At 37.8% G+C, this 25,599-nt stretch overlaps 2 protein-coding genes across 3 annotated transcripts in view; one reads left to right on the plus strand and one right to left on the minus strand.

Annotated features, from left to right (window-relative positions):
- Positions 1 to 20,410, plus strand: part of SLK (STE20 like kinase) — a 44,184-nt gene extending 23,774 nt beyond the window's left edge. The window contains exons 12-19 of one of the 2 annotated variants that reach the window (XM_016219940.2): positions 1,273 to 1,452; positions 3,806 to 3,898; positions 10,362 to 10,491; positions 11,133 to 11,257; positions 11,783 to 11,971; positions 12,525 to 12,650; positions 13,529 to 13,642; positions 16,841 to 20,410. In XM_016219940.2, the coding sequence (XP_016075426.1) occupies positions 1,273 to 1,452; positions 3,806 to 3,898; positions 10,362 to 10,491; positions 11,133 to 11,257; positions 11,783 to 11,971; positions 12,525 to 12,650; positions 13,529 to 13,642; positions 16,841 to 16,987 (1,104 nt within the window). In that variant the 3' untranslated portion in view covers positions 16,988 to 20,410. The remainder of the gene's footprint in view (positions 1 to 1,272; positions 1,453 to 3,805; positions 3,899 to 10,361; positions 10,492 to 11,132; positions 11,258 to 11,782; positions 11,972 to 12,524; positions 12,651 to 13,528; positions 13,643 to 16,840) is intronic. The other variant, XM_016219941.2, reaches the window with a different exon arrangement.
- Positions 20,411 to 22,161: 1,751 nt separating this feature from the next.
- COL17A1 (collagen type XVII alpha 1 chain) overlaps positions 22,162 to 25,599 on the minus strand; it is a 47,266-nt gene continuing 43,828 nt past the window's right edge. Inside the window, exons 49-54 of the mRNA XM_087823928.1 lie at positions 25,269 to 25,415; positions 24,692 to 24,991; positions 24,003 to 24,140; positions 23,678 to 23,740; positions 23,449 to 23,529; positions 22,162 to 23,131 (exon numbers count right to left, since the gene is read on the minus strand). Of these exons, the coding sequence (XP_087680054.1) occupies positions 23,079 to 23,131; positions 23,449 to 23,529; positions 23,678 to 23,740; positions 24,003 to 24,140; positions 24,692 to 24,991; positions 25,269 to 25,415 (782 nt within the window). The 3' untranslated portion in view covers positions 22,162 to 23,078. The remainder of the gene's footprint in view (positions 23,132 to 23,448; positions 23,530 to 23,677; positions 23,741 to 24,002; positions 24,141 to 24,691; positions 24,992 to 25,268; positions 25,416 to 25,599) is intronic.

A 25,599-nucleotide genomic window follows, 5' to 3' on the forward strand; every position in this document is an offset into this window, starting at 1 on the left:
TGATAACTTATGTTGAACATCTAGCTTAATGTAGGTTAGAAAAAAGATAATTTGAAATATTACATTGTTTATGCTTTAAACATAGTTCTTTTGCTCTTCTTTTAATTGTAAGTGCTAAGAATTGTGTGAAGTGTGGTATTGTTGATTATATTTGTTGGGGCATAACTCAGAATTCCTAAGAAAATAATTAACTTTTATTTTCCTCACTGAGTATTTTTATAGTACTTATATTCTATTTTCCAGAACCTTATAAAAGCTGGGTTTCTTTTTCCCCCCAAATATTTTTCAGAATGTTTTGCCTTTTAATTTGTTTAAAGAAAACACTGTTTACAAATATTTAACTCAACTTTTATCCAAAATTGCAATGTTACTCAAGTTTTATATAAAGAGCAATCTTTTGTTGAAAGTGCAGATTTATAATTCCAAAAGATTTGTTTCAATGAAATAGAAGTTTATTTTAAGAATCTTAATGAAGAAGAGTAAATCTGAAAATAGATTTACATAATTAAAATAGATTTCAGATAAGACCTTTGATTTATCAAACAACTGATTGTATAAATACTGACATTTTTCTTTCTTTAATACTTCAGAGTAACTGGATGTTCTTTTGGATTGTCTAAAAATTTTGAACATTCTACTACTTGTATAATAGAAAAAAGTACAGTTGGCTCTTGAACAATGCAAGAGTTAGGGGCACTGACCTGCAGCCCTGTCCCCTCCCCAGGGCAGTCGAAAATCCATGTTTAACTTTCAACTGCTTAAAAACTTAACTACAGTTGTCCCTTGGTATCTGTGGGAGATTGGTTTCAGGACCCACCCCCATATATACCAAAAACTGTAGATGTTCAAGTCCCTTCTATAAAATGGTGTAGAACAATGCATACAATAGGCCCTCTGCATCCATGGATTCCCAACTGTGGATCAAAAATACTGTTTTCAGTTTGTGGTTGGTTGAATCTGCCAATGTTAAACCTGGGGATATAGAGGGCCAACTCTATATTTATTGAAAAAGAAATCTGTATATAAGTGGACCTGTGCAGTTCAAACCTGTTCAGGAGTCAACTGTATTTATTTTCCATGTTAGAAGAAAAGAAATGCATGTCTTTGTAAAAAATTTAATATTTTAGTTCATGACTTGCTCAGGACTACAAAGGTTATATATATTACATTACTAAATAAAAATGCTAGTTATGTCTTCCTGACATCTTCATTATAATGAGTTAATATAAGTGATAGAAAAGTTAAATGATCTTGAGCTACATTGTTTCACAGAGCAAAAAGCGACAATATGACCAAGAAATTGAGAATCTAGAAAAACAGCAGAAACAGACTATTGAACGTCTAGAACAAGAACACACAAATCGCTTGCGAGATGAAGCCAAGCGCATTAAAGGAGAACAAGAGAGAGAGTTCTCCAAATTTCAGAGTATGTTGAAGAACCGGAAGAAGGAGGTAAGTGTAACTACTGTTTTTAATTACTAAGGCTATTTTTACTAGTTAAATAGGACTCATTTTTCATTTTTATTTTTGGTCTTCCCAACAGTCATGTAGGGTGGTGGTAAGGTCAGGTGTTGCCCCATTTTACTGCCAAGGAGACTGGAGCAGAAGAGATTTTAATGGCTTATTCACAAACTACCATTAAATGCCCAGCTAAACATTCAACCAGGTCTTCATTTTCCTTCCCAACTGTCATTTCTCGTTTATTAATGCAACATTTAAGGCCTGTTACAGAAGTATATTTTCAAGAAAACTTAGTGTTTTATTGGCAATAATAATTTATCTTAGTATTTCTTTGTAATATCTAATTCATACTTAAACTTTTTTTATTAACTTGTCTTTCTTGCACATTGTGCCAAAACAGAAGCTGAGTAACCTGAAATTCTAAATAGTATCTATAAATTAATCAAATTGTGAGATACTTTGAAGAATCACTGGTAGAAAATATCTGTAAAGTCATTCGAGTAGAATGAATTTTTTCATTTTTCCTGAAATTGTTTCATATTGTGGTAGAATCTGTTTGTGGTATGAAAGATTGCCGTTGACTGAGAAAGAAGACTTATGTATTGTATCAGTGCGTCTTTTTCTCCCCAAGTTAAATAAAACTAAGAGAGCAGTTTTCAGAGGTAATTTATGATTTATTTTATACCTTTAGTGAAGGAGGAGAAATTACCTTTTTATGATTATTAAAGATCCCAGGAACAATAATTATGATCATTACTATTAGATTGGGACCAAGACATCTCAGCCAATCTAGTGAATGTATTTTTACTTTTGTATGCTCTAAATACCCAGCTTCATTGACTCTACTACTTAAATTATGCAGAAAATTGAGCATTGTATTGCTGAACTTGAGGGTCTACTTTAAAAAGGATAGGACCAAATATTAATAAATACAATGTGTTCTATGATTTCTTTAGGTAAAGATGAACAAAATGGTATATAATTTTTTTATGTGGCTACATTTCTAAAAATTACTGTTTTGTCACATTATTATATTTTACATAGAATGGCTCTGTATATCATGATGTATGACTTTTACTGAGGCTACACGTTAATTCTCTTGAAACCACAGGTAGCTTTCATTGAGAGGTTATTTTTAATATCAGATTTAATAAATCAAATTTTCAGATAAATATATGATTTGATCCTAAAGATACAGAAGTCTTTAGGTATTGTTACTGTTTTGGGTAGGAGGGTTTTAGCCAGTGAATATGTTTGAGGTAATGATAATGCATATTTTAAATAATTATATTATGTATTTTTTTTCCATATCACTAAACTTCTTGCATTTGGGGAGTCTCTTCCTTTTAATGGTGATTTGGTTTCATGAGGAATTACTGATGGGAAATTTTAAATACAGTGTTAAATCAAAATCATTCTCTTTCATGGACCATCAATAAATAGCATGTGGTGATTTGGAATTGGGTTGCTTTTGGTGCTTCTACTTGTGTAAACACATGACCGTTTTTCATAGTTGGATTACAGGTCTGTTTTTAGGTGGAATACATATCTAGAATTTTGAAATGATTTAAAAGAAGGAGTTCTAAAATATACTTCATTTTATAATATGCTTTATTGGGTATAATAAATCAGCATATTAAACTGTTATTTTATGAGTGCTTATATTACTGATTTTAAACTTGACAATTAAGCTTGGCTTAAATTGTCAGCAAAGGAGAATGTTATTCTAATCCAACACAAAATCATCAGATATATTCATTTTTATCACACTGTGTATAAAATGGCGTGTTTAATGAAAAAGAAAATGTAGTATCCATTTGTTTCTCCTTTGTGTATTCTAAGGCTTACTTTCCCTTTTGTTTTTCTTTTGGCCTCATTTAATGGATTTTATTTAAAATTATTTCTTTAGTTTTATCAAACCAATTATGAAATGTTTTGCTTTTATAAGTGGCATTAGCTTTCCTTATGCCCACTATTTCAAACAGTGTCAATAGATATGTTTATAATTTTACGAGGTCAGTGAAGCTTATTACCTTTAGTTCAGCATCAGTGCTGTAAGTAATCCTTTACTGACTGTCTTTGGATCTTTAAGAGGGAATTATATATATAGGGATGATTAAGCAACTAATTAACTTCTACATGGTGTAATGTCCCTTTTCTGCACTGAGATTAAGCATGTTCTGTCCTTTCATTCTTTTTCACCAAACTAACACCTATGCTAATGCTAATGCATGTTCAACTTTTTAACAGCTTTAATATTTCACTTGTAGCTTGTCTGCTCACTTAAATGCTTGCTGTGGAGAAAGTATTATTTCCCCACCTCCTGCATGCTTATACACTGTAGGTTATAAATGAAGTGGAGAGAGCACCCAAAGAGCTGAGAAAAGAGCTCATGAAACGCAGGAAAGAGGAGCTTGCACAAATCCAGCATGCTCAGGTAACAGCAGCAGCTTAATGCTACTAAAAACAGAAAGCAGCATTATTCTCACAGCTCAGTAAACCATGGGTGAAAGGGTAGTTTCTAAGTGTACTTATTATATGGTATTGACTTTTCCTCATAGAAAGGTTCCCAGAGTGTTCTTTACGTAGCACTAAATGCACACTAATGGTGACATTTAAGTTGCTAATAGGAAGTTAAGTGGAATGTTTGGAAAGCTGACTCCAGATGAAATAAACAAGTATGCTAATGTATAATCCACTGTATTATTATTTTAATCATAATGGAAGCTTACATTTTTAAGTAATAATGTCAGTGTTTGATCAAAGATATTCAGGACAGAAAAATATGGAGGGTGAGTATGAAGAGAATGCCTATTATTTCTAAAAAGTTCAAAGTTAAAATATAGTGTAATGTTAAATGGTAGATCAAACATGTATTACTGTTAAACTCAACTACAAAAGTAACTTAAGACTCAATTTTAAATATTAAGTCTTTTGTTTTTCTTTTTGACTCAGAATCTAGAGTTAAAAATAAAATAGACTGTTTTTACCCATATAAATTTGATTCTAGCTTATAAGGCTGAGCCAATTAAGATGGGTGAATTCTTTATTAAATTAGGTAAATTAGTATTTTCAGCATATTCTTGTAGAATTGTTTCATATGACTCTACAAGGTTTATACTAGGAATCAACTTTCTTTTAATTAAGTTTGTACTCAGCCTGGAGGCAAAGAAAAGTGAGTTTAATTTGTAGTTACATATGTCAATGAAAAGAAGAGACATGGAATATGTATTAACTGTTGTTTTATATTATCTTTTTAATGTGCTTTTGCGTAACTTAAAAAGTGGTGTCTAGACTTTTAAATTTTACATACCCATGAAAAGAAACATAAAAATAACCAAAAACATTGGAGGCCATGACAAATGGATTGCCATTAAAAAAAATTTATTTTTGCCGAGTTAGGATATTTTAAAACTGCATTTACTTGTCACCATCATTTCAAAGGAAAGACTATTTTAACACCATGAAAAATAAGAAAAATATCTCAGAATTTAAGATTTTAATAGTGAAAAGTTTGTCTTGGCCAGTGTGGTCACTAAATAGCAAACAGCATTTACTGTGTCAAGCACTGTTCTAAATGCTTTACCTGTATAAACTCATTTAACCTCACATCATATGAGGTAGTTACTCTTATTACCTCCATCCTACAGTGAGGGAGCTAAAGCATAGGAAGGTCGAGTGACTTTTCCAAGGTCACACATCTGGTTAATGTAGAACCAGAATTTCTGTCCAGGCAGGTTTGGTTCCACATTTCATACATTGAACCACTGTACCATGCTGCCTCTCATATTTAAGCAACGCTTTCTGTGCCAAATCTAAACTCTAACCAGCCTAGCTTAGTGGTTGTTGGCCATGTCTTGTTATTAGGTGAAAAGGAAGTCCTTGCTGGTTGTACATACATTTTTGGATAATTTGGATTTCAAACCAGATATTATAATAATAATAATAATAATAATAATAATAATAATGTTTTTGCCTTGTAAAGGAATACAGACTGATTAAATTTCCAAAGGTAATACATCAGACTGTAGAGTTGAAGTCGAGAATTTAGTGTTGAATGAATTGGGTGATCCTACGCTTTAGTGAAACTTTGTTGGCGATTATTCATATAATTTTGAGTGCTAGCCTGTATTTTCCAACAAAAGCTAAAAGCAATAATACATTTTTGGGGGGTAAATTTAATAAAGAACTTAGTAGTCTAACAAATTCAGAAGTATTTCTCTTTAGCTACTGCTAAAACTTGGTTACAGAGTCTATTTTAAACTTTTTTGAGCATTTATAAATAATAGCCACATAGTCATGGAGCTAGAATATATTTCATCATCTGGTCCAGTGGTTTTCAAATTGTGTTTCCAGGAGCTCTTGAGTTTGGAAGAAGCACCTCGAGATTCCTTCAAAAAGTGAGGACTGTGGGGCTCTGGGGCCCTGCTTCCACTTCAACTCAAGCAGCACTACTTTTTATCTGTTTTATAAGTTTTATGTATTTTTGGTGAGTTTTTAAAAAGAAGGTTTGACTGATTTAAAAAACAGCACCAGCAAACTAGAGTTGGAAACCACTGATCTAGTTCAAATCCTTCATTTTACAGAGGAGAAGGAGGCCCCTCTGTTCCAGGCCTCAAGAAACTCAACATTTGTATTATTATTTTTCCATTTACAAAAAGTCATTCAACTATATTCTCACCTGGGAGGTGCGCTGTATTCTGATCCACAGGGTCTTGCTCAGGTCATGATTCAGTCTTTTCAGTTGTCATCTTGTGCAGTCTTCAACGCCCAATTGCAGGACGTAAGTCCCGCGTGCCTGTAGGAGGATGCCTTCTCCTGTTTTCCCTGCTGTCTCTGGCTCACATGTGCCTTTTCAGTGCTAGCTTTATTCGTTAAAATCTTAGAAGATCGATAGATGATAATGTCAGTAATGACAAAACAATGGTAACTTGACCTCTATAGAACAGTGTTCTTCAGTTTTCACATTTGATCCTTACTGCCACCGCCCTAATGTAGGGATGGAGTGTATTCATTTTACAGATGAAGAAATCAAGGCACAGAAGTCAAGTGACCTGCCTGAAGTCACCAAGAGATTAATGGTAGACCTGAACTAGAATACTTCTAATACAGTGTTCTTTTCTGTCTACCTGAGCACAAATTTTAACTTTGAGATTTTCATATTTTTCAAGACATATCTTCCCAATAGTATTTTATGAGCTTTGCACATGTGAGAAATGGAATGCTGTGATCAGGTTTTCATCTTTGTGTGAAGTGACATTTTGATTGCGTATATGTAGATGTTTTGATTATGGATATGGTCAGAAAAGCCCTATTAAAAGTGGTGATTTTAGTTCCATTTAACTCTAGTTTTCACTATTCAAATTGCCCGTAATGAATAGTGAGTGGCTATCCTCTTTGTTGTAGTTTTAAATTAAGTCTGGAATTCCAGGCTGTATTCTCTCTCTCAGTTTTTATAGGAAAGCGGCTAGCTCACTTAACACTGTAATTTTTGTTTGTGATGCTTGATATACAAAACTGGAGTAGATAGAATACAGCTTGATTTCAACCCCTTCGTTTCCCCTCTCCTGAAATTAGACTTTTTTTTTTTATTGGCAGCTGTTGGACTCTATAGTTTTCTAAAAGAGTAAACAAAAAAAATGTTTTTTTTAACGAGAGGGAGAAATTATGAATTACGATCACTTTTCTGATCATTACCATTTTTAGTTTTTCTTTTGCATTAAAATGATCAAATTCTGTACAAATAGCCCAATATATCATAACCCTTTCTTACAGTTTTCTAGAACCCAAAGTTGTATTTTTCATGTTCATAGCTGTCTTAATATGATAAAGTTACTTATCAAAATTCAAACTTGTACATTTAAAGGGCACTCATTTTACAATTCATGTGTCCATTTAAAAATTATTTATTACTCCTAGTAATCAGACTCGTTTCTTAATATTTTGTAGGATGAATGTAATTTGTACAGTCTTTTTGAAATGTAACATCACTTTTCATATAGAGCCTAAGAGTAATTTCTAATTAAAAAATCCCATTGTGACGATATTATATTTGGCTTTTGAAGGAAATTTAATGAAAATGCAATAATATTAAAATTTCATTTCTTTTGAGGTAATAAAATATATTAATATGTAAGGGATCTTTCAGGTAATTTTTAGCTTTACTGTAAAAAATTATTTGTGCATTATCCTTGACTATGGAATCGTCCAGACTCGGCTTAATTATTCAAGTCTGTAGCTCTGTAAGGCAGCTGGTGTTTTTCCTAGCTCTGGTTGTTAGCAAGCACTTCCATATGTTGCCTACTTTGACTCTTACCTGGCGATTTGTATTTTGCCTTCTGGAGCAGAGCAGTGCAGCTCTGTCTGCTTTTATACAGTCTTAGCTCTTCTTTTCCCTCACTTGTTGTGAGCTGCTTTGCAGCATGCTTCTGTAGCTCCCTCGGGCATTCATTGTATAGGATGGTCTCTGGACCCTTTATTCCCAGTGTTGAGTTTTCTGTGGTATACTTTTGAACTTTTAAAAGTGCAATATTAAGAGAAGGGGCCCACTATTGCTTAATAAAGGTTTTCTTTTAATTTAATTATTATATTATTTATCTAGACATAAATATGTTATAGTAATGTGACCAAAAATTGCGCTGACAAGAAATTATATTTCCGTGGCACTGGTTTGTATATACTTTTAAATTTTCACATAAATATGTATTCGTCCTATCTTGTACTTTTGCAATAGAGTTCTTTGAGCCTAAATGTGATATTTGTATTTATGCTGGCTAATTTGGACCCATTGTTTCTGTACACAACACACATTTTATTATTATTATTTTTTAAATATATCTTTATTGATTTCAAAGAGAGGAAGGGAGAGGGAGAGAGAGAGAAACATCAGTGATCCGCTGCCTCCAGCATGCCCTCAACTGGGTATCGAGCCCGCATCCCGGGCATGTGCCCTGACGGAATCGAACTGAGATCTCCTGGATCCTAGGTTGATGCTCAACTGTTGAGCCACACTGGCCGGGCCATATATATATTTATCCTCACCTGAGGATATATTTTCTTGTTGATTTTTAGAGAGGAAAGAAGAGACAAAGAGAGAAAAAGAGGAGAGAGAGAAAAAAGAGGAGAAAGAGAGGAACATCAATGTTAAACATCAATTGGTTGCCTCCACTATGTGCCCTGACCAGGGATTGAACCCGAAACCTTTTGGTGTATGGGGTGATACTGCAGCCAACTGAGCCACCTGCCCAGGGCCATGCATTTTTTTTTTTTTTAAAGTTCTTTATGCAAACCAATGGCAAAAATGTTCAACAAAAGAGAACTCTGTGATATGTCTGCAGGTTAATGTAAGTTTATTTAACAAGTTTGCATGTAGAAATTTTATAATGAAATTAGAAAAACAGTTTTTATTACAAGTGATATTTATTTTAGGACAAAGAGAAATTTGAACAACTTTCTTTGTTGTAGCTGCTTAAAAGACAGAGAGATTTTTGCATCTCTTTAAAACTCAAAAGGCCTTATTCTATGTAGTTTAAATGTTTGTTTATTTTTTGCTGTGATAAAGTTATATAAGTGTCTGTAGTCAAGTTGGCAATTGTATTTTACAGAGGCAATTCATTAGTATTTTTTGTACTGTATATTTACATTTATGCTAAAATACAAATTAGGATGCAGATGAGACAGCAGCATTCCTGACTCGGAGTTAATTTAACAGGGCGTCATGGATGCTAAGACCCGATTCTTACCTCCAGAGACAGTAGTAAGGCAGGCGTCTCGAGGAGCACTGCTAGACTTGTTCTTTGTGCATTGAAGGCCAGGCGGGTTGTGATCTAGATCTGTGAGACTCTGTTTAAGGCCTAAAAAATAGTTCCAAAAAGGATCTTGGGGTTTTATCTTCTCTAGGATGTACAAGAGGAGGGATTATAGGTGAAGTGGAGCTTTGACACTAAATTTTAAAACCCACACTCAAATTAATCAGAATATCCTTTGAGCTAATTGCACACTGCTGTAAACTGCCAAGAGAGGGATGGAGATCCAAACATTTACTGGCAAAATTTACATTTCTTCAATTTAGATATTGTTCCTTTTCTTCAGTAAATGTATATTCTAGCACAATGACCATAAGTCACTTTAACATTTCCTTTCTTACACAGTAACCAAAGGATATTTTTAAAGCATAAATTTGGCATTTAAGCAAGTAGTATGTACACTTAGTCAATATTTGTTAAATGAGTGAGTGAATCCCAAACATGCTAGTAATGTTCTCTGATTGTAAGGAATTTTGTTTATAGATTTATAAATGTAGCTCAGTTTCCTATTCCTAGGTCACATTTCTCTGGCAATGCACTCTTTCTTATTAAGTCCTCAAACTATTCTTTTTAGGCACAGGCTGTCGATATAGAAACTGTCTTTCTCTCTTAGTGTAGGCATGGTATTTCTTCCTGATTCTTTATTTGTTAGAAAAATGGAGAGTTTAAAATTCTGGTATCTGTTTTACTTACTTGCTCTTCATTGCCTTTCTCTCTAAAGGGCATTTCGTGCTTGTTCATGCTTATCCACACCATCGTGGGATGGATAGTTGGTTTTAAAGGATGTAAATTTATTTCCCAAAGATGTCATTGTAACAGGGCATTTAAATTATGAGTGGATAATAGACTTTTTTGTATGCTTAATAATGAGTTCAGAATAATATGTATTTTGGTACTTTTTTCTGGGCTTGAATTGACTGATTAATACATTTATATATACACTGTATAATCTTGGTATTTAAAAAATTTCACTAACTTTAGAAACTTGGTTTAGAAATCTTGATAACCATGTAGTCATATATATGCAGTCATATAGCTAAATGGATGTTTTGCTTAGTAAATACTTATTAACTGATGGTTAACTATGTCTAATAGGAACAAGAGTTTGTTCAGAAGCAACAGCAGGAATTAGATGGCTCTCTGAAAAAGATCATCCAGCAGCAGAAGGCAGAGTTAGCCAATATTGAACGAGAGTGCCTGAACAACAAGCAGCAGCTCATGAGAGGTGCGTGAAATTACACAGCACATGTGTAAATGTGGAGTAGCTCAGAGACGTTGCTCAGATGCACCTTGAAAGTTATTTGAATGCTTTCCTTTGCCAGAGTGGTAGAGGGAAAGATAAAGAAAGTTGAGGTAAATAAGAGGGGAAAAAATTATAAAATTAAGAAACACCGTGAGATACAGAAGTCCGTTATGACTGTAGGAGTGAACATAAACTTAATCCTTAAAACACATTTTTGTCCAGATGATGCTAGAAATATACCTGAATAATTTATATACTCATTATGTCTTATAATTGTTGGTATACTTAATGGCTATATGATAGAATGGGATTTTAAGCACTTAGTTCCCCTAAGAAATAGCTTACATTTCTTTTTTTAATTTCTCATGAAGGTGATGAAATGGAATTTTGGTATTAGGGGTGGGGCACTCTCTGTTACAGGACATTAGAACAGAACTGAAAGTACTAATAGATATTATCTTTACATTGGTAATATTTCATTTATAGCTCAGAATTTCAGCATGTGTATGAGTTAATGTATATAGAACACTCTTATGTAAATTTATGTAAATATTAAAGTGAAGACCAAAGTACATTAGTAAAAAGGTCAAAGTGATATTTTGAAAACTGCTTTCTTCTTCTAGCTCGAGAAGCTGCAATTTGGGAGCTTGAAGAACGACACTTACAAGAAAAGCACCAGCTGCTCAAACAGCAACTTAAAGATCAGTATTTCATGCAAAGACATCAGTTACTTAAGCGCCATGAGAAGGTTAATGAAAGGAAAATTTATTTACTTTTTTGTTCATTTTAAAGTTTGCAGAGTGAGAATTTTATTTTTGAAACTTATATTTCTTAGAGAATGCATTTCAGATTTCTTTATTTTATCCTAAAATGTCTTTGATGAAGTTTGGAGTAATTAATTATATGTTGAGCATGATTGCAAACTTTTCTACAAACTCCATGGAAGGTAACTAATTATAATGCCTAATGACCTTGATAATCTTCATCTTGTTCTCAAAGGTAGCTATTGTGGCTCTATTTATGGTTCAGGTATCTCAAAAATGTGGACTCCCTGTACTTAGTAAAAGGGAGCTTCAACATAAGACTCTTATTACTAATAGTTTTGTTTTTCTTATAAATTATTTTTTGCCTAATATTTTGCCAATTTGTATGCAGCAAGGAAGAGAGTAATTTTGGGAAACAACAACAGCAAAATGGCATGTTTGAGCATATGCGTGGGTACTGAGTATTAAATTATATCTACATCACTGGATTCTGTTTAAAACTTTCTTAGGAAACGGAACAAATGCAGCGTTACAATCAACGACTTATTGAGGAATTGAAAAACAGACAGACTCAAGAAAGAGCAAGACTACCTAAGATTCAGCGCAGTGAAGCCAAGACTCGAATGGCCATGTTTAAGAAAAGTTTGAGAATTAACTCCACAGCCACACCAGATCAGGACCGTGAAAAAATTAAACAGGTAAATAAGCAAATTACTCTGTTTTAGGTTAAAAAAATTTGAATGATGTTTAGACATGTCACATAATTGTGCTGTAAACATTTAGAGCCACCTTGCATTTATTGATGTTCACTTTGACTCTGTGGGTTGGGGCTACTAGATATGTGGCATGTACCAACTTAGTCTTCCTAGGGTGGTGATGACAGAGGGCAGAGCCCTCCCTCCCATGCCCCACACCAGATCCTGGACTATACTGTTCCTAAGACTAGCCCTGGGAATGAGATGACTTGGACAACTTTTTAAGTAAAAATATGTGGCCTCACTGTATTTCTATAATCACAGGTTCCACACACAGAGTAACTGAGGTCACTGAGCAGGTAGGAGGAAGAAAGTTTTAGTCAGAAGTCCTCCCTTCCCATCATACAGACTCCAGCTTTGAGTCACAGCATATTATTACATGCAGCTCTAATTTATTGTACTTTAAGGTTTGGTAAATTCCTTAATTATGCCTTTGGAAGATGCAGAAGTTACATTGCTTGTTAACCATATTTACTTTTACTTTTCTTATTTACAGTTTGCTGCTCAGGAAGAAAAGAGGCAGAAAAATGAGAGAATGGCTCAGCATCAAAAACATGAAAATCAAATGCGGGATCTTCAGTTGCAGTGTGAAGCCAACGTCCGAGAGCTGCATCAGCTGCAGGTTAGATACAGGAGCACGAAGACAAAACTGGTAGTAGACGGACAGCACAGGTTTTGGGGAAAGGATAGCTAACCTAAGTAAACTGCACCTTACTCATGAAAATGCTGGGATTTGTTCCTCTGTAGACCCAAATGACAATCACTTGTTTAGATTTTCTATAACTATGGTTAATATAGCATGAAGCTAAATTATAACCTCAGAAGTTGAATCTTTCAAAAGCAGTATTGAGTATTTTTAATATATTTTGCAAAGAAGATGAACAAAGTTTTCAAAGTGATGTAAGCAGTTATGTCAGATTCTGAATTTGAAATTTCATTTAGGGAGAAATAGTTCATTTTCTTCTAGGTTTATGAAAAAGGTGATAAACTAAGCCTATGAGACTTTTTCCCTAAGAAATTTAAAGGTTACTTTAGAGAGGATTATATTTGGACCTTACTTGGAATTCGCAGCACATCTAGTATATAGCCTAAAGTGTTTAAAACTTCAGAGTAGAGTATGCGTTGTGGATACTTTACGTAGTTGCCTAATTTACCAGAGCAGAAGAGTTCTGAATCCTATGTTTGGCACCAGCAGGTACAATGCATACAAGCTGCCTCCTGAAGTGTCAGTTTTATGAGCAAACCTTTGAAAGGGAAAGCAGGATCAAACTAATTCTTTCTCTTTCAGTTCTTTTCATGTGGTAATAGACCCAGCTTCTGAACTTCAAAAATGAAGCTATGACTCATTTCATAATTCTTGGCCCTTGGTTTTTAGAGGAGAATTTAAACCTCAGTAATCGCCTAGTGTTTGATGAATAATTTATTATTTTGGAAGATAATTATGTTTGTGAAAAATTGCTTTGTTGATCTGAAGTTTTTTAATCCAAACTTTATTTTCAGAATGAAAAATGCCACCTTTTGGTTGAGCATGAGACTCAGAAACTAAAGGAGTTAGATGAGGAACACAGCCAGGAATTAAAAGAATGGAGAGAGAAACTGAGACCTAGGAAAAAGGTAATTTAAAAAGTTTTAATTAAAATATGTTTGCATTCGTCTGTCCGTCCGTCCATCCATCCATCCATCCATCCATCCATCCATCCATCCATCCATCCACCCATCCACCCATCCACCCACTCATCTTCCCAGCTGTTGGTTCTTTACCTATATATGTCAGGAACAGGAGATACAGAGGTGAGGAGACAAAGTCTCTGTCCCCCGAAGTTCAGAATCCAGTGACAAGCAATTACAGATCAGTAGGATCATTGCTCTGAGGGAGTTAAGTTCAAGACACAGGAGAGGAGCACAGTGAGCAAGCAAAGGAGGGGGAGTGCTGCAGTCTGCCTGGGAGCCTAGGAAGCTTTAGAGAGAAGACGCCTTGTGAGGCGGGTGAGGCTCGAAGGATGAGTGAGAGCTGACTGGGTGGACAGATGGATTGGGGTGGGATGAGGCAGTTGAAGTACAGAGAAGAGAATGAGTGCAGTTGATGTGCAGGAATTGTAAGCAGCTCATATCATTCGAGCATTAGGGGTGCGTGTTTCTGTGCAGTGTAGGGTGTGTAGGCATTCGAGAGGGAAAGAAGGAAGGAAGGAATGACTGCTTGTTCTAGACAGGCTAACAGGAGCCAGATTGCAAGGCCATTGGGTGCTATATAATTGGACAGTCTAATAAAATAGGAATGGCTTCCCCTCCTTTATCTAACCAGCCAGCCAGATTCCTTATTTGCTCTGGACTCCCTGAGAGCTTGGTCCAGTTGGTCAACCATTTAGTGTTTGCTATCACTATCTGATCCTCTCCCTTTGTTAACTCTCAAACTTAAACCTTTATTTTCTCTTGGGTTTCTTGCCTGCTATACATGTCAACCATTCCTTTCTTTTATTCATCCAATTAACCAATTACAAAAATATGTTTTTAGCACCTAAATATGTTTTTAGCACCTGTTAGGGGTTTCTAGAGGAAATGAAATGACCATGTCCGTTGATAGTGTGGCTTTTTAATTTAAATTTTATTTATTGTTAAATTCTTGAATAGGTAATAGGTTCATGTGGTTCAGAATTCAAAAGGTGTGGAAGAGTAAACAGTGAGAAGTCCCTTTCTCTAGTTTCTTTTAACTCTTTGCAGTCTAGCTTTCACCTCAAACTCCCAAGTTGAACTTTAGCAGGTCACAAGTGAGTTTCTAATAACCAGATCCCATGGCATGATCTAATTTCTGATTAAAAATCTTGTTTCTTAAAATTCTCTTCTCCCCTGACTTTTGTGACATACTCTCTTCTTTGTGCTCTTTATCACCTTTGTCTTCTGGTCACCTGAAATGTAGGCATTTCCCAGTTTTACATCCTTAGCTCTTTTCTTTACCTTGATGATCTCGTAGCTAGTCATGGCTTCAGCTGTTGCATTTTTAAGGACAGTCCCAAAACTTGTGGAGAAGGGGGTGTATAGAGCACAAATTCAGATCTGGATTCAAATCTCAGTGTCGACACTGATTGATTTTGTCACTTAGCATTTCTAAGCCCAGTTCTCCTTATTGTAAAACAGGAACGCCACTGCATGTCTTAGTGGGGTTAAGACGGGTGAAAGAAGCGATGTGTGCACAGCAGCAGTCCCAGGACTTGAGCGTGGTCAGGATTCAGTGAATGGTTGCTATTGCTGCTATTGTTTATTGTTTTACTATTTTTGGTTCATTCTCAGGGCTCTTGTTTTCCACCTGGATGTTTCACTCCTCATTTCACTCAGGCCTCTGCTCCAATATCACCTCATCAAAGGTTCTTTTCTTTGATCACTATATATAAAATAGACTCCATGCCCTTTCATTACCACCAGATACATTTGTTTATTGTTTGTCTTCTCTCACAGGAGCGTAGGCTCCTTGAAAGCCAGGACATTATCTCTTTGGTCACTGATATATATACCTAACTTCCAGAATAGTTCCTGCACGTTGTAAATGATCATTACTCACCTGTTGAATGTTGACTAAAGATTGTAAACTCAGTGGCGATAAAACTAAACACCCTTTTTTCTTCATCTTCATCTTCATCTCACCCGTTCCCCCTCTCTGCATCCCACCCATCAACAGATTTCTTCCCACATTTCTATTCTCTTATTTGACATCTGGGCTAGAAACCTGAATTATTTTTCATTTCCATGATACCCCGTATTTAATCATAATATTTCTCTTTTTCATATTGTTATCTTACTACTTGCTTACAGTTCAGTAATGTCCTAATGGGCCTTCTGGTGTCTAGTTCCCTTTCCTTTTTCCTACTTGTCTGCCATCCCCAGAACATGGACCCTCAAGAGCATCTCTGATACTGTCACAGTGGTACTGGGAAAACTTGAGTTCTAGCAGAAAAAATGTAAATGCCTCAGTCTGACTTTTAAGCCTTATAGTGCCACACATTGGCCACAGTCAACCTTTGTAGCTTCATCTCCCACTAACCGCTTTGTTCCCAATTCATGTTCCAGCATTGGGTGTAATCACCGTTGCTCACACCACCTTGGCAGTTTCCTGCCTCTGCGCTGCTTCCGCTCCCTCTGTTGGTGTGCCTTCCCTCCTGCCTATCAATTTCTTATCTTTCCTTCAAGACTAACTCGTTTCATTTTTTTCTGAGAAACCTTGTAACCTTCCATCTTCTATGCTTTGATTGCCCTCTATGGCAGCACTTTATCCCTGAGTCTCTTATCCGCAAAGTCATTGATACCTCAGATATTTATCAAGCACTTATATTTGCTCTGCATTGTGGGGACATAAAGATAAATCTGATTTAGGTTTTACCTTCAGACAGCTTATAGTCAGTCCAGTGTGGGAGAAAAGATATGCACATCAATAATCAAAATAAAAAATAGAAAATGCTAAGTCCAGATGGGAGTGACAGATAGTAGTTAAGAATAGGTGCCATCTACGGAGTGCCAGGTATGTATAAAGTACCTCATCATCACATTTAACCCTCACACAGCAACCCAGTGGGGTAAGTAGTGTTTTCCCTGCTTATGGAAGAAGAGTGAAATGATTCTGTAAGATAGAGAAGTTAAGTAATTGACTCAAGTTAGCCATTAGTGTGGCTGTGCCCAGCCTTTGATCCTAACTATCAAGCAGCCTGGTCTTCCGTAGGATAATATACAGAGAATGTGTTTGGGGCAAATAGCTTTATCTTGGCTTCCACAGTAAATTCTGTTTGTAATACCAGTACATAATTTCCTTTTCGCTTCCTTTTTAAGACACTGGAAGAAGAATTTGCCAGGAAACTGCAGGAACAGGAAGTGTTCTTTAAAATGACCGGGGAGTCTGAATGCCTTAACCCGTCAGCACAGAGCCGAATTTCCAAATTCTATCCTATTCCAAGCTTGCATTCCACTGGCTCGTGACCCTGGGAAGCGTTCTGTGGTCTGGTTTGGCTTTTAAAATATGTCATTTTATTCTCTCCATCTGCCACAGTCTGCGGTAGAGTGCACGAAGACAATCACCTGCCTCACCTCCTAGGTGTTTTTTTGTCTGTCTTGTTTGTTTAGCAGAGATGAAGGGAAAGGAACTAACAGATGCTGGGCCTTGTTGGCGTAGCAGCATCCTGCAGTAATTCCCTAAGGTAATTCTGTATATTAATCTTAAAAATTGTGTTCTTTAGACACTGTTACCTGAAAAACTCTTAGAGATATAATGTTTAAACTTATTTAAAACAAAAACCTGTTATGTCACTTAGTATTGGCAAATATCTTTTTTCTCAATGAGGCCTGAATTCTATAGTTGAAGCTCTGCTGTAGAGAGTTGCAATAATTTTCTTTTGGTAGATCGCTGTCATGAAAAAGCTATGAGTTGCTCAAAATAGAATACCGATTCATTAAATAAATCAATTTTATCTTTAAATATTTAAAAGAGAAAAATTATTTCAGTAATCTAAAATAATTACCTGTTTAGGCATGAGCTAACAATCAAGGGTGCTAATTTTATTAAGATAGTGCCTAAAACACTAAATTTCAATTGAATCTAAAATAGGATTTTCTTCTTTGATTCAACAGGGACGAAACATCCTTAGTATTAAGCATTATTGTTTTTTAAATCTTGCTTCTATTACCACTTGATAGAATTTTCATCCTAAAGCATGTTATACAAAGTTGGAAACATGAAAAAAAAAAGATAGCTTTTAGATAGCCAAGTTGGAAATGTAAAACTCACCAAATTAAAAAAAATACATGGACTTAGTTTTCCCAGCTTAATTTTTTAAATAATACATGAGCTAGTTAAATGACATCTTCCATCTTAGCAAATTCTGTTCATTGAAAACTCTATCAGAGGCCTGCTGGCTTTGAGTTATATTTATAAATGTATTTTTTTTGAAATTGATTTTAAAAGAGGCATTTATTCAGAATACTTTAAAAACAATTTAAGTAAAATATTTAGGTAAATGTTGGAAATGACGTAGTTGTTTTGAAATAAAGTCATTTATATTTTGGTTTTATTTTGTTCCATGTTTAAATTATTTACTTTGAGTGGGAAAAGCCTGAAACCTTTATCATATGGTTGCTGATATGTGTAATTATTAATGAAATGCTCACTCTTAGTCCCTCTTGAGGCTTAGAATTTCAAGCACGTGTCAGGTCAAACAGTATTATGGACTGTACTGTGGTGTGTGAGACAGTAAGTGATGCTTGCTGCCTGCCATTTGCAACCTTTTTTAAGAGTACTAGGTACCAAATTATACACGTTTCGGTTTTTGTTATATTACATTTCATGCTGGTGAAAATTTAAATATAACTGTGGGAACACTTGGAACACTTAATTCATATTAAGAAAATGTAAATATCTGTAGCACTTTCTTGCAGTTAATTTGAAAACGTTGAATGCTGAACCTTGTCAGTGGTTTAGATGATTTAAATGCATGTGTAATTTTCTTTTTGTAATTGTTTTGACAAGCATAATTTACTTGGACAACTTTGTAGGTAGCCTTAACTTCTGGCCAAGTTTGTTTTTTATATAAATATATACATATATATATATACACTCACACGCATATATTATGTATGGTTGTAAGTTCATACACCTGTCACATGAATGTGTTACTGTATACAAAACTCCTTCAATGCTTTATTCTCAAATGCTGGGTTGAAAAATGTTTTGAAAGCCTTTTAAAATATAAATCTTTATAAAGTAATATTCAGGATGATGGAAATTGATTATGTTATGATAAAAATGGCAGTATAAAGTTCCTCAGTGTATTTAATGATTTATTTGAAGAGGGAAAGAGGAGGAAGGTTCTCAGACCACTTTCTCCTTTTGAAATTTCCAGTATCATTTAAATTATATCCTGTGTGCTTAATAGTCTGCGGCACATAATCCCTTTGGCCTGTGTATTTGGTTCTGTTTGTCTCTTTCAAGTTGACACTCAGAATATTGAGTAAAGGAGAGTGACTCGGAGTAGAATGATTGACATTCTGGTCAGTTTATTTGCAACTGTCGCATCTGCCCTTTGGGTTCAGTATTTATTATGCTCGAGTCTTCTTTCAAAAATGACCATATTGATGTGGGCCCAGGACTACAAAATGATACGTATGTAGAGGTGAAATGTTCATTTTAATAATTAAAGTTTATAAGTCTTTTCAAAAAGTGCTGTTACAGAATATGCTGTTCGTGCCCATCCCGCCCGTTTCTTCTTAGGCCCTGTACTCACATAGATGATGGTGAGCTCTCTTTCTTGCATGTAGTGCAGGTGGGGAGCAGGGAAGGGCACAGACTTGTTTGAAATCAAAGAATACAGTCGGCCCATTCCCGATTTGGTGGCTGCTGCCGTGGCAGAATGTGCTATGAAGTGCATAAAACAAGTTCTTCATACACGCACCCTAATCGCTCACGCTCCCCTCTGCCCTGCGTGCTGTGAGCGCACCAGACCGCCACACTCTGCAGGCCCAGCTCAGCTCGTTGCACCAGGTTGCCTTTCCTAGTCCTGTCAATCCATAGTTGAGTGTGAGTTGCTGAATTAGCTGCTATTCTATATGGAGTCACAATTAAGCTTTTTCTTACCCTTTTCTATGGGGAAGCTGTAGGGTGAGTAAGGAGGAAATTGAGTGCTTATACTTTGCTGAAAATATTAGAACTTTCCTCTGACAGTATACAGCAAATTGTAATTAAATATAAACCAGAACCAGAGCTACCTCTAAGTAGTGTTTCCTCAAGCACAAAGCTCTCAGGCATATGAGACCCACTTTAACGGAGGGTCTCTGATTTCTCAAGCATCAGCGAGTTTCAGAAGCAACTGTCTTTTGTACTCTTCTAAGTTCCCTTGTAACTACACACTTTCCCCCATTCCACACTGTGCTTAAATGACAAAGACTCTTCTGAGAAGCCAAATTCTGTCAAACGATTAGCTAGAGATAGTGTTGATTAAAGGAAAACCTAGAACTGAGGTGAAAGAGGAGAGTTAGTTCTAGCTCTAATAGTCTTCTGATTAAATAAATTAATTCTTTTCTGGGAAATGATCTTTTATAGGAAATGGGATATTTTAAATGCTTACGTTTAAGGCACAGCAGTTAATGCCTCTATTGTTGCTTTTCTGTGGCTGACATGGTTTTGATACAGCTTTACAATTTCTGCTACTAAGCTTTCGTAGAATGTTATACCAGTTTTAAATGTTGGCTGCAGCTTTTCGTGATCCTTCTTTGATTTGCAGTGTAATAACTTCACAAGCTAAATGTTCAGAAGGAATTTTGTTTCAGATTATGCCTCTTGTCTACTTGGGAGCAATGTGTCTTTTCAATCATGGGATTGACAAATGAAAAATAAAGTTGTTTCTTAATCTATGTTGAGAAAACCGTCTTTTATTGAGAACCGTTGAAACTGGATTCATGTGTGAGAATGTTACGCAGCTTTTTTTTTTTGGTCCAAGTTATATTGTAACACTTGCAGTCCTGCAGGTCTTCTGACCCTTTCAGGCTTATTAGAGGTGCTTAAAATACTGCCACCAACATATGTACATATTTTTTATTTCCCTTTTCCCTTTGGGATGGGTTATTTTTCTCAACAAACATTTCACAAGCCATATGACCTCACTTTTGCTAAAAATAAAAATAACCTATTTTTGTCATTGATATGTTCATGCAAGATTCAGTAGACACTAGGCAGCATCATCTAGCTAGTGTTCAGCTTCACTGGATGGAGGCAAAGCATGTCATTTTCTAATCCTGGAGCACTGTACACTATTGAGCTCATTCTTAACTGTTGTTTTTTCTTCAAAAGAGCCCGCCGGGTGTGGCTCAGTGGTTGAGCATTGACCTAGGATCCAGGAGATCACAGTTCGATTCCTGGTCAGGGCACATGCCCGGGTTTCGGACTCGATCCTCAGTAGGGGGCGTGCAGGAGGCAGCCGATCAATGACTCTCTCATCATTGATGTTTTTCTCCTTCTCTCTCCCATCCTCTCTCTGAAATCAATAAAGACATATTTAAATAAATAAAAAAATAAGTAGAAACAAAAGAGGCTCAGAGTCATTGCCCTCAGCTGAGGACATTATCTTCCCGTTTTCTTTCTGGGTTCTGTTCGGAGAAGGTAAGCAGGTTTGGACTTTCACCTATTTCACGTGGTCTTAGGACTCTATGAAGACTTTGGATAGCTTAGAAAGGTCAGTCTAGTAAGTAGGGAAGAAACTCATATGTCTGGTTAATCAAGATAAGAATCATTCAAGGAAATATAATACTTGAACCCACGAAACTACTATTACAAGACTATAAATGGACTCAGCCTTTAGGTAAAACCAAAGTGTTAAAAAGACACAATGTAGTCATTTATTATACATGGTAAGTTTTCATTGGGAAGTAAAAAGTCTGAAATTCTGAAGGCCTTATGAACTCATTTTTTTTAGAATTCCTGTTTTGATTCAGAGCAGGTGACTATAGGATATGAAAAAGGCGGCAAACAGACCATGTAGAATGTTTAGTGCTTGACTAGTGGTTGCTGCCAGCAGTTTGATGTAGTGGAATTAAGTGTTACGTTTTTCCTAGGATAATATGTGAGATAGGAGAGGACACACACACAAAATAGTCCAGTCTTTTACAAGAGTAGAGGTTAGAAGTAGATTTTCATTTAAGCCCACTTTAAATTATCCAGCGACTGAGTGTCACATTTTGTCACAAATTCAATAGTTGGCCAGGGTAGCCTCTTCTGAACTTGCGTGTTGGATTTTACTGAGCATTTCTGTGGGGCATTTGATATTTGTGCGTTTTTCCCCAGTAGGCGTTTTGGTATCTGTATTACTTGCTCTGCAGTTGTAATTCCTTCCCCAGGGTAAATCACTGCATTAATTGAAAAGAATCTTTTTGCTCATCTATTGCATGTGTGTTTATTTCAAGTAACTTATGCTTAGGGAAACCCTTCAGATGCTTTCTAAGTGCCCAAATTGAGTAATTTGTTACAGATAAAGGTCTACGTTTAACGATCTCAATTATTAAACAAAATGCCAGAAAGTGTGTCCCAGAATAGTGTTTGGAATAGTGTTAGAGTCAAAACCAAAATATTCTTTTAACTTTTGGTTCGATGGATCACATTACACATAATATTTAAAAAAGAAGAAAAATCCTTTAATTGGAAATTTTACTTTTGAAATGACTTTTCATCTAATAGATCACGTTAACATTTTTAGACATTGAAAAGTGCTTAAAAAACCAACTGCACCCAGTACCCAATGCCACTTCCTAAGTGCAGAACAGAGGTGACATCTTGCCCCAAGCAGAAGATACTCTATTTTCCCTCCTCTCTTCCTTGCCCTTCCCTTCTCTGTCTGCTGCAGCCCAAACAGTTCAGAACAACATATCTATAAACTCTAGCACAGGCCTACGGATACAGATTATAGCTACAGTCAAAGTTTCTAAGCAAGTGGCAATATATATAGTGAGAAATAACTATTTGAAACCCTGTAGCCACCTTCAGGGGAAGTGAATTTCTTAACTTTTTCAGTTGCAAGAGTTGCTTCTTAGCCAACTCTTCTGTGACTGGAGTGAAGGGGAGGAAGGAGCTGACACCACAGCTTTATGGCATTAACCAGAATACCCCCCAATCAGGTGTCGCCCCCTGGAAGGCGGCCCCTGCCATCCCGGTCTTCCATTTTCCTGGCTCATTTTTAGGCAGAGATCAAGGACTCCTGGGCCAACTTCTGTGTAACTGGCTTTCCTAGGTTAGGGCTTGAACGAGTGTTAGAGAAGCCAAGGAGCTCAGGTGCAGAGAGCAGAGAAGTCAGTCTCGTGCTGCAGGACTGCAACTACTCGAGCCTACCTAACGAAGCTGTTTCAGATTGTGTGTCTTTGAATTATTCATATATGTGTATATTGTTTCAGACTAAAATAAGTGTTTAGTTGACTGGCTATGCTGTGTCAGTAGGAGATTGAGACTCCAGCTTTCATCCTTTGGAGAGATTTTGGCTTAAGCACCATAAGCCATTGCAAGAACTGGTCTGGGGGCTGTTCCGCCAAGGGCAGCTCATGGCTTGGTGGCGATACTTCTCCTCCTCCGCCCAGCATAGACTTGGTCACCTGAGTGTTAGAAGATGGGTATGAAGTTAAAAAATATCTTGTGGCCTGTGGGGACTTTAACTTGGGCAATTACGGCAACCGACTACTTACAAAACTATCTTGAAACCCTTTTGTAAGACTATCAATTTATTTAAATTGTTTACCCTCTCTCAATACCAGATTGGTTTTCCTTTTCCTCCTGCATTGGCATGCGCCTTTCTTTCTCCCCAGCTGTCTGATTGTTAAGCAAATTACGTTGCTGGCAGGGTCTGCCTTTAGTAATTTGCCTTAGTTTTCCAGGCTTGCTAAGGAACAGATCTCTGGCAGCCAAGGCTTACCTTTGTCTCCTTTTTCTCCCTTGGGCCCTTGAGCGCCGGGTGGCCCAGGCCTGCCAGGTGGCCCAGCAGGGCCCCTCTCACCTAGGAGGGGAGAGAGATGCTAAGTAAAGCACGAGTGTGGGACCTGGAGGAGCTGCACAGAGCCCAAGCCCGGCCCAGCACTGGCTGGGGAGCTGGTTTTCAGCATGAGGTTGTTAGGATTTGGTGGCGGTTTCCCGCCACCACTTACCTTTGAGTCCTCGGATGCCAGCCTCTCCCTTCTGCCCAGGGGGTCCAGGAATGGCTCCGTAAGCTGCAAGAGGGGAAAACTGGCCTTAGACTAGCAGTCACCATGAAGCTGGGGAGATAAAGTGATACGTTCACAGATAGGTAGTAGAGTTTGCGCTTGTAGGAGGAAATCAAAGTTTAGGATTTGACAGATTTTTAGCATCTCAGTGTTAATAAGGTTTACATGTGAATGGAGGTTTTCCAGGAGACTGGTTCCTGTGGAGCAGGCTCCATGTGAGGCTATGCAGCAAGTTACATGTTGGGAAAGCAATCGGGGAAGCTCTTACTTCGGAAGAAGTCCATGAGGTCCTCAGTCACATTGCTGTAGGCAGAGAAGACCCTGCTGATGCCGGGGGGGCCCTGGGGCCCAGGCAGGCCTGGTGGGCCCTGGACAGTGTAGGCCATCTCTTGCAGCAGGCCTTGACCTGTAAAGCATGAAAGTGTGGGTGCACTCTTCACAGTGGGGAGTACAGCACCCTCGGATTGTCTGGCTCCCAATGCAGTTAGACAAGGGTAAGTGACAGGAGGGAAAGGCCCTGTGGCTTTCTTGTCTTCACTGTTGAGTGGCACTGGTCTCTGCAGTGGGCTTTCGTCAGAAGCCTTTTGTCTACGTGACTGCACTGACAAGCTATGGGGAGAAAGGGCTTTTTAGCCAACAACCTTCCCTCAGCCCCAGCAGAAACCGTCATAGTTGTCAAGACTTCTGAGACCACACAAGTTAGTGGGAAAGCAAAGAAAAAGACCCCAACATTCTTTCTTCCCCGCAGCAGAGGTTCCAGTCCTGACAGGGTCCCCTTGAATGAGAATTAGGTTGGGGCCTCCTGTCTCCAGATCCTGTCCATCTGATTCCAGATTTGCCAGCCCCACCGCCTGGGTGCTCCGAGAATGAGAGGGTGAGTTTCTGGAGCCTAGACGTGGAAATGCTCGTGTGTTCCCACTCCCCCCACGGCACTGAGGCCTAAGTGCCCCGACTTACGCTGCAAGCTCTCGGACACTCGGACAGCCAGCTCGTTGTAATCCAGACCTCCAGCAAAGCCAGCCCCGAACAATCTGCCATCACCACCATACAAGCCACCTTCGGAGCCAAAGGCCCCCCCTTCCCCCAGGGAGCCTCCGCTGGTTCCTCCTACACCCATGGAAGAGCTGTAGGAGGTGCTCCGGCTGGAGGATGAGCTGCTGTAGGAGCCCTCTGTGGACCCCAGGCGGCTGTCTCCAGGTGGTCCCTGAGGCCCAGGAGGGCCTGGGGGACCCACGATGAAGCTGCGTACATCAGGACCTGTGGGGAGGAAGCTGCGTTAGTGGGGGCTCAAGTCTGGAGAGAAAAGTGGGAGTTAAGGGGTCTTTCAGGGTCTTAACCCTCCTCAGCAGGATATGAACTTCAAGGCTCTGTGCATAAGCAGGATTGTGCTGTCTGGGAAGAAACCGGGCTTTTTCCAACTATTGGCTCTCATGTATTTGGCCTCCCAGGTTCCTTCACCTTCTGCTCCCCTGACAGGGAGAAGCAAGGCCTGGGAAGGGGGCACACGAGGGACAGCGATAATCAGGGCACCTACTTGTCAGGTAGCTAATCAGTTCGCTCCGGAAGCTGTCGCTGTTTTCAGCTGCATAGGTTGCCAGTGCTCCTGAGATACCCGGAGGCCCTCGAGGGCCTGGGGGACCCGGAGGGCCTGGAGGGCCTGGGATGGATGACAAGCCGGCCGCTGAGCGGGAGGCAAGCGAAAGCGAAAGATCAGAGGTCGCCCTGCTGAGAACGCTGAATTCCCAGCTCGGGGGCCCGTGTGTGCCCCTCTTGGAAAGGAGGGGGTGAGGCGGGAACGGCATGGGGAGCCCCCAGGAATGCTGCCCCCGACTGGCCCTCCCGCTCCCAATCCTGAGCTGCATTCA

Source organism: Miniopterus natalensis, chromosome 14, assembly GCF_054644295.1.
Source record: "Miniopterus natalensis isolate mMinNat1 chromosome 14, mMinNat1.hap1, whole genome shotgun sequence".
Classification (NCBI taxonomy): Eukaryota; Metazoa; Chordata; class Mammalia; order Chiroptera; family Miniopteridae; genus Miniopterus; species Miniopterus natalensis.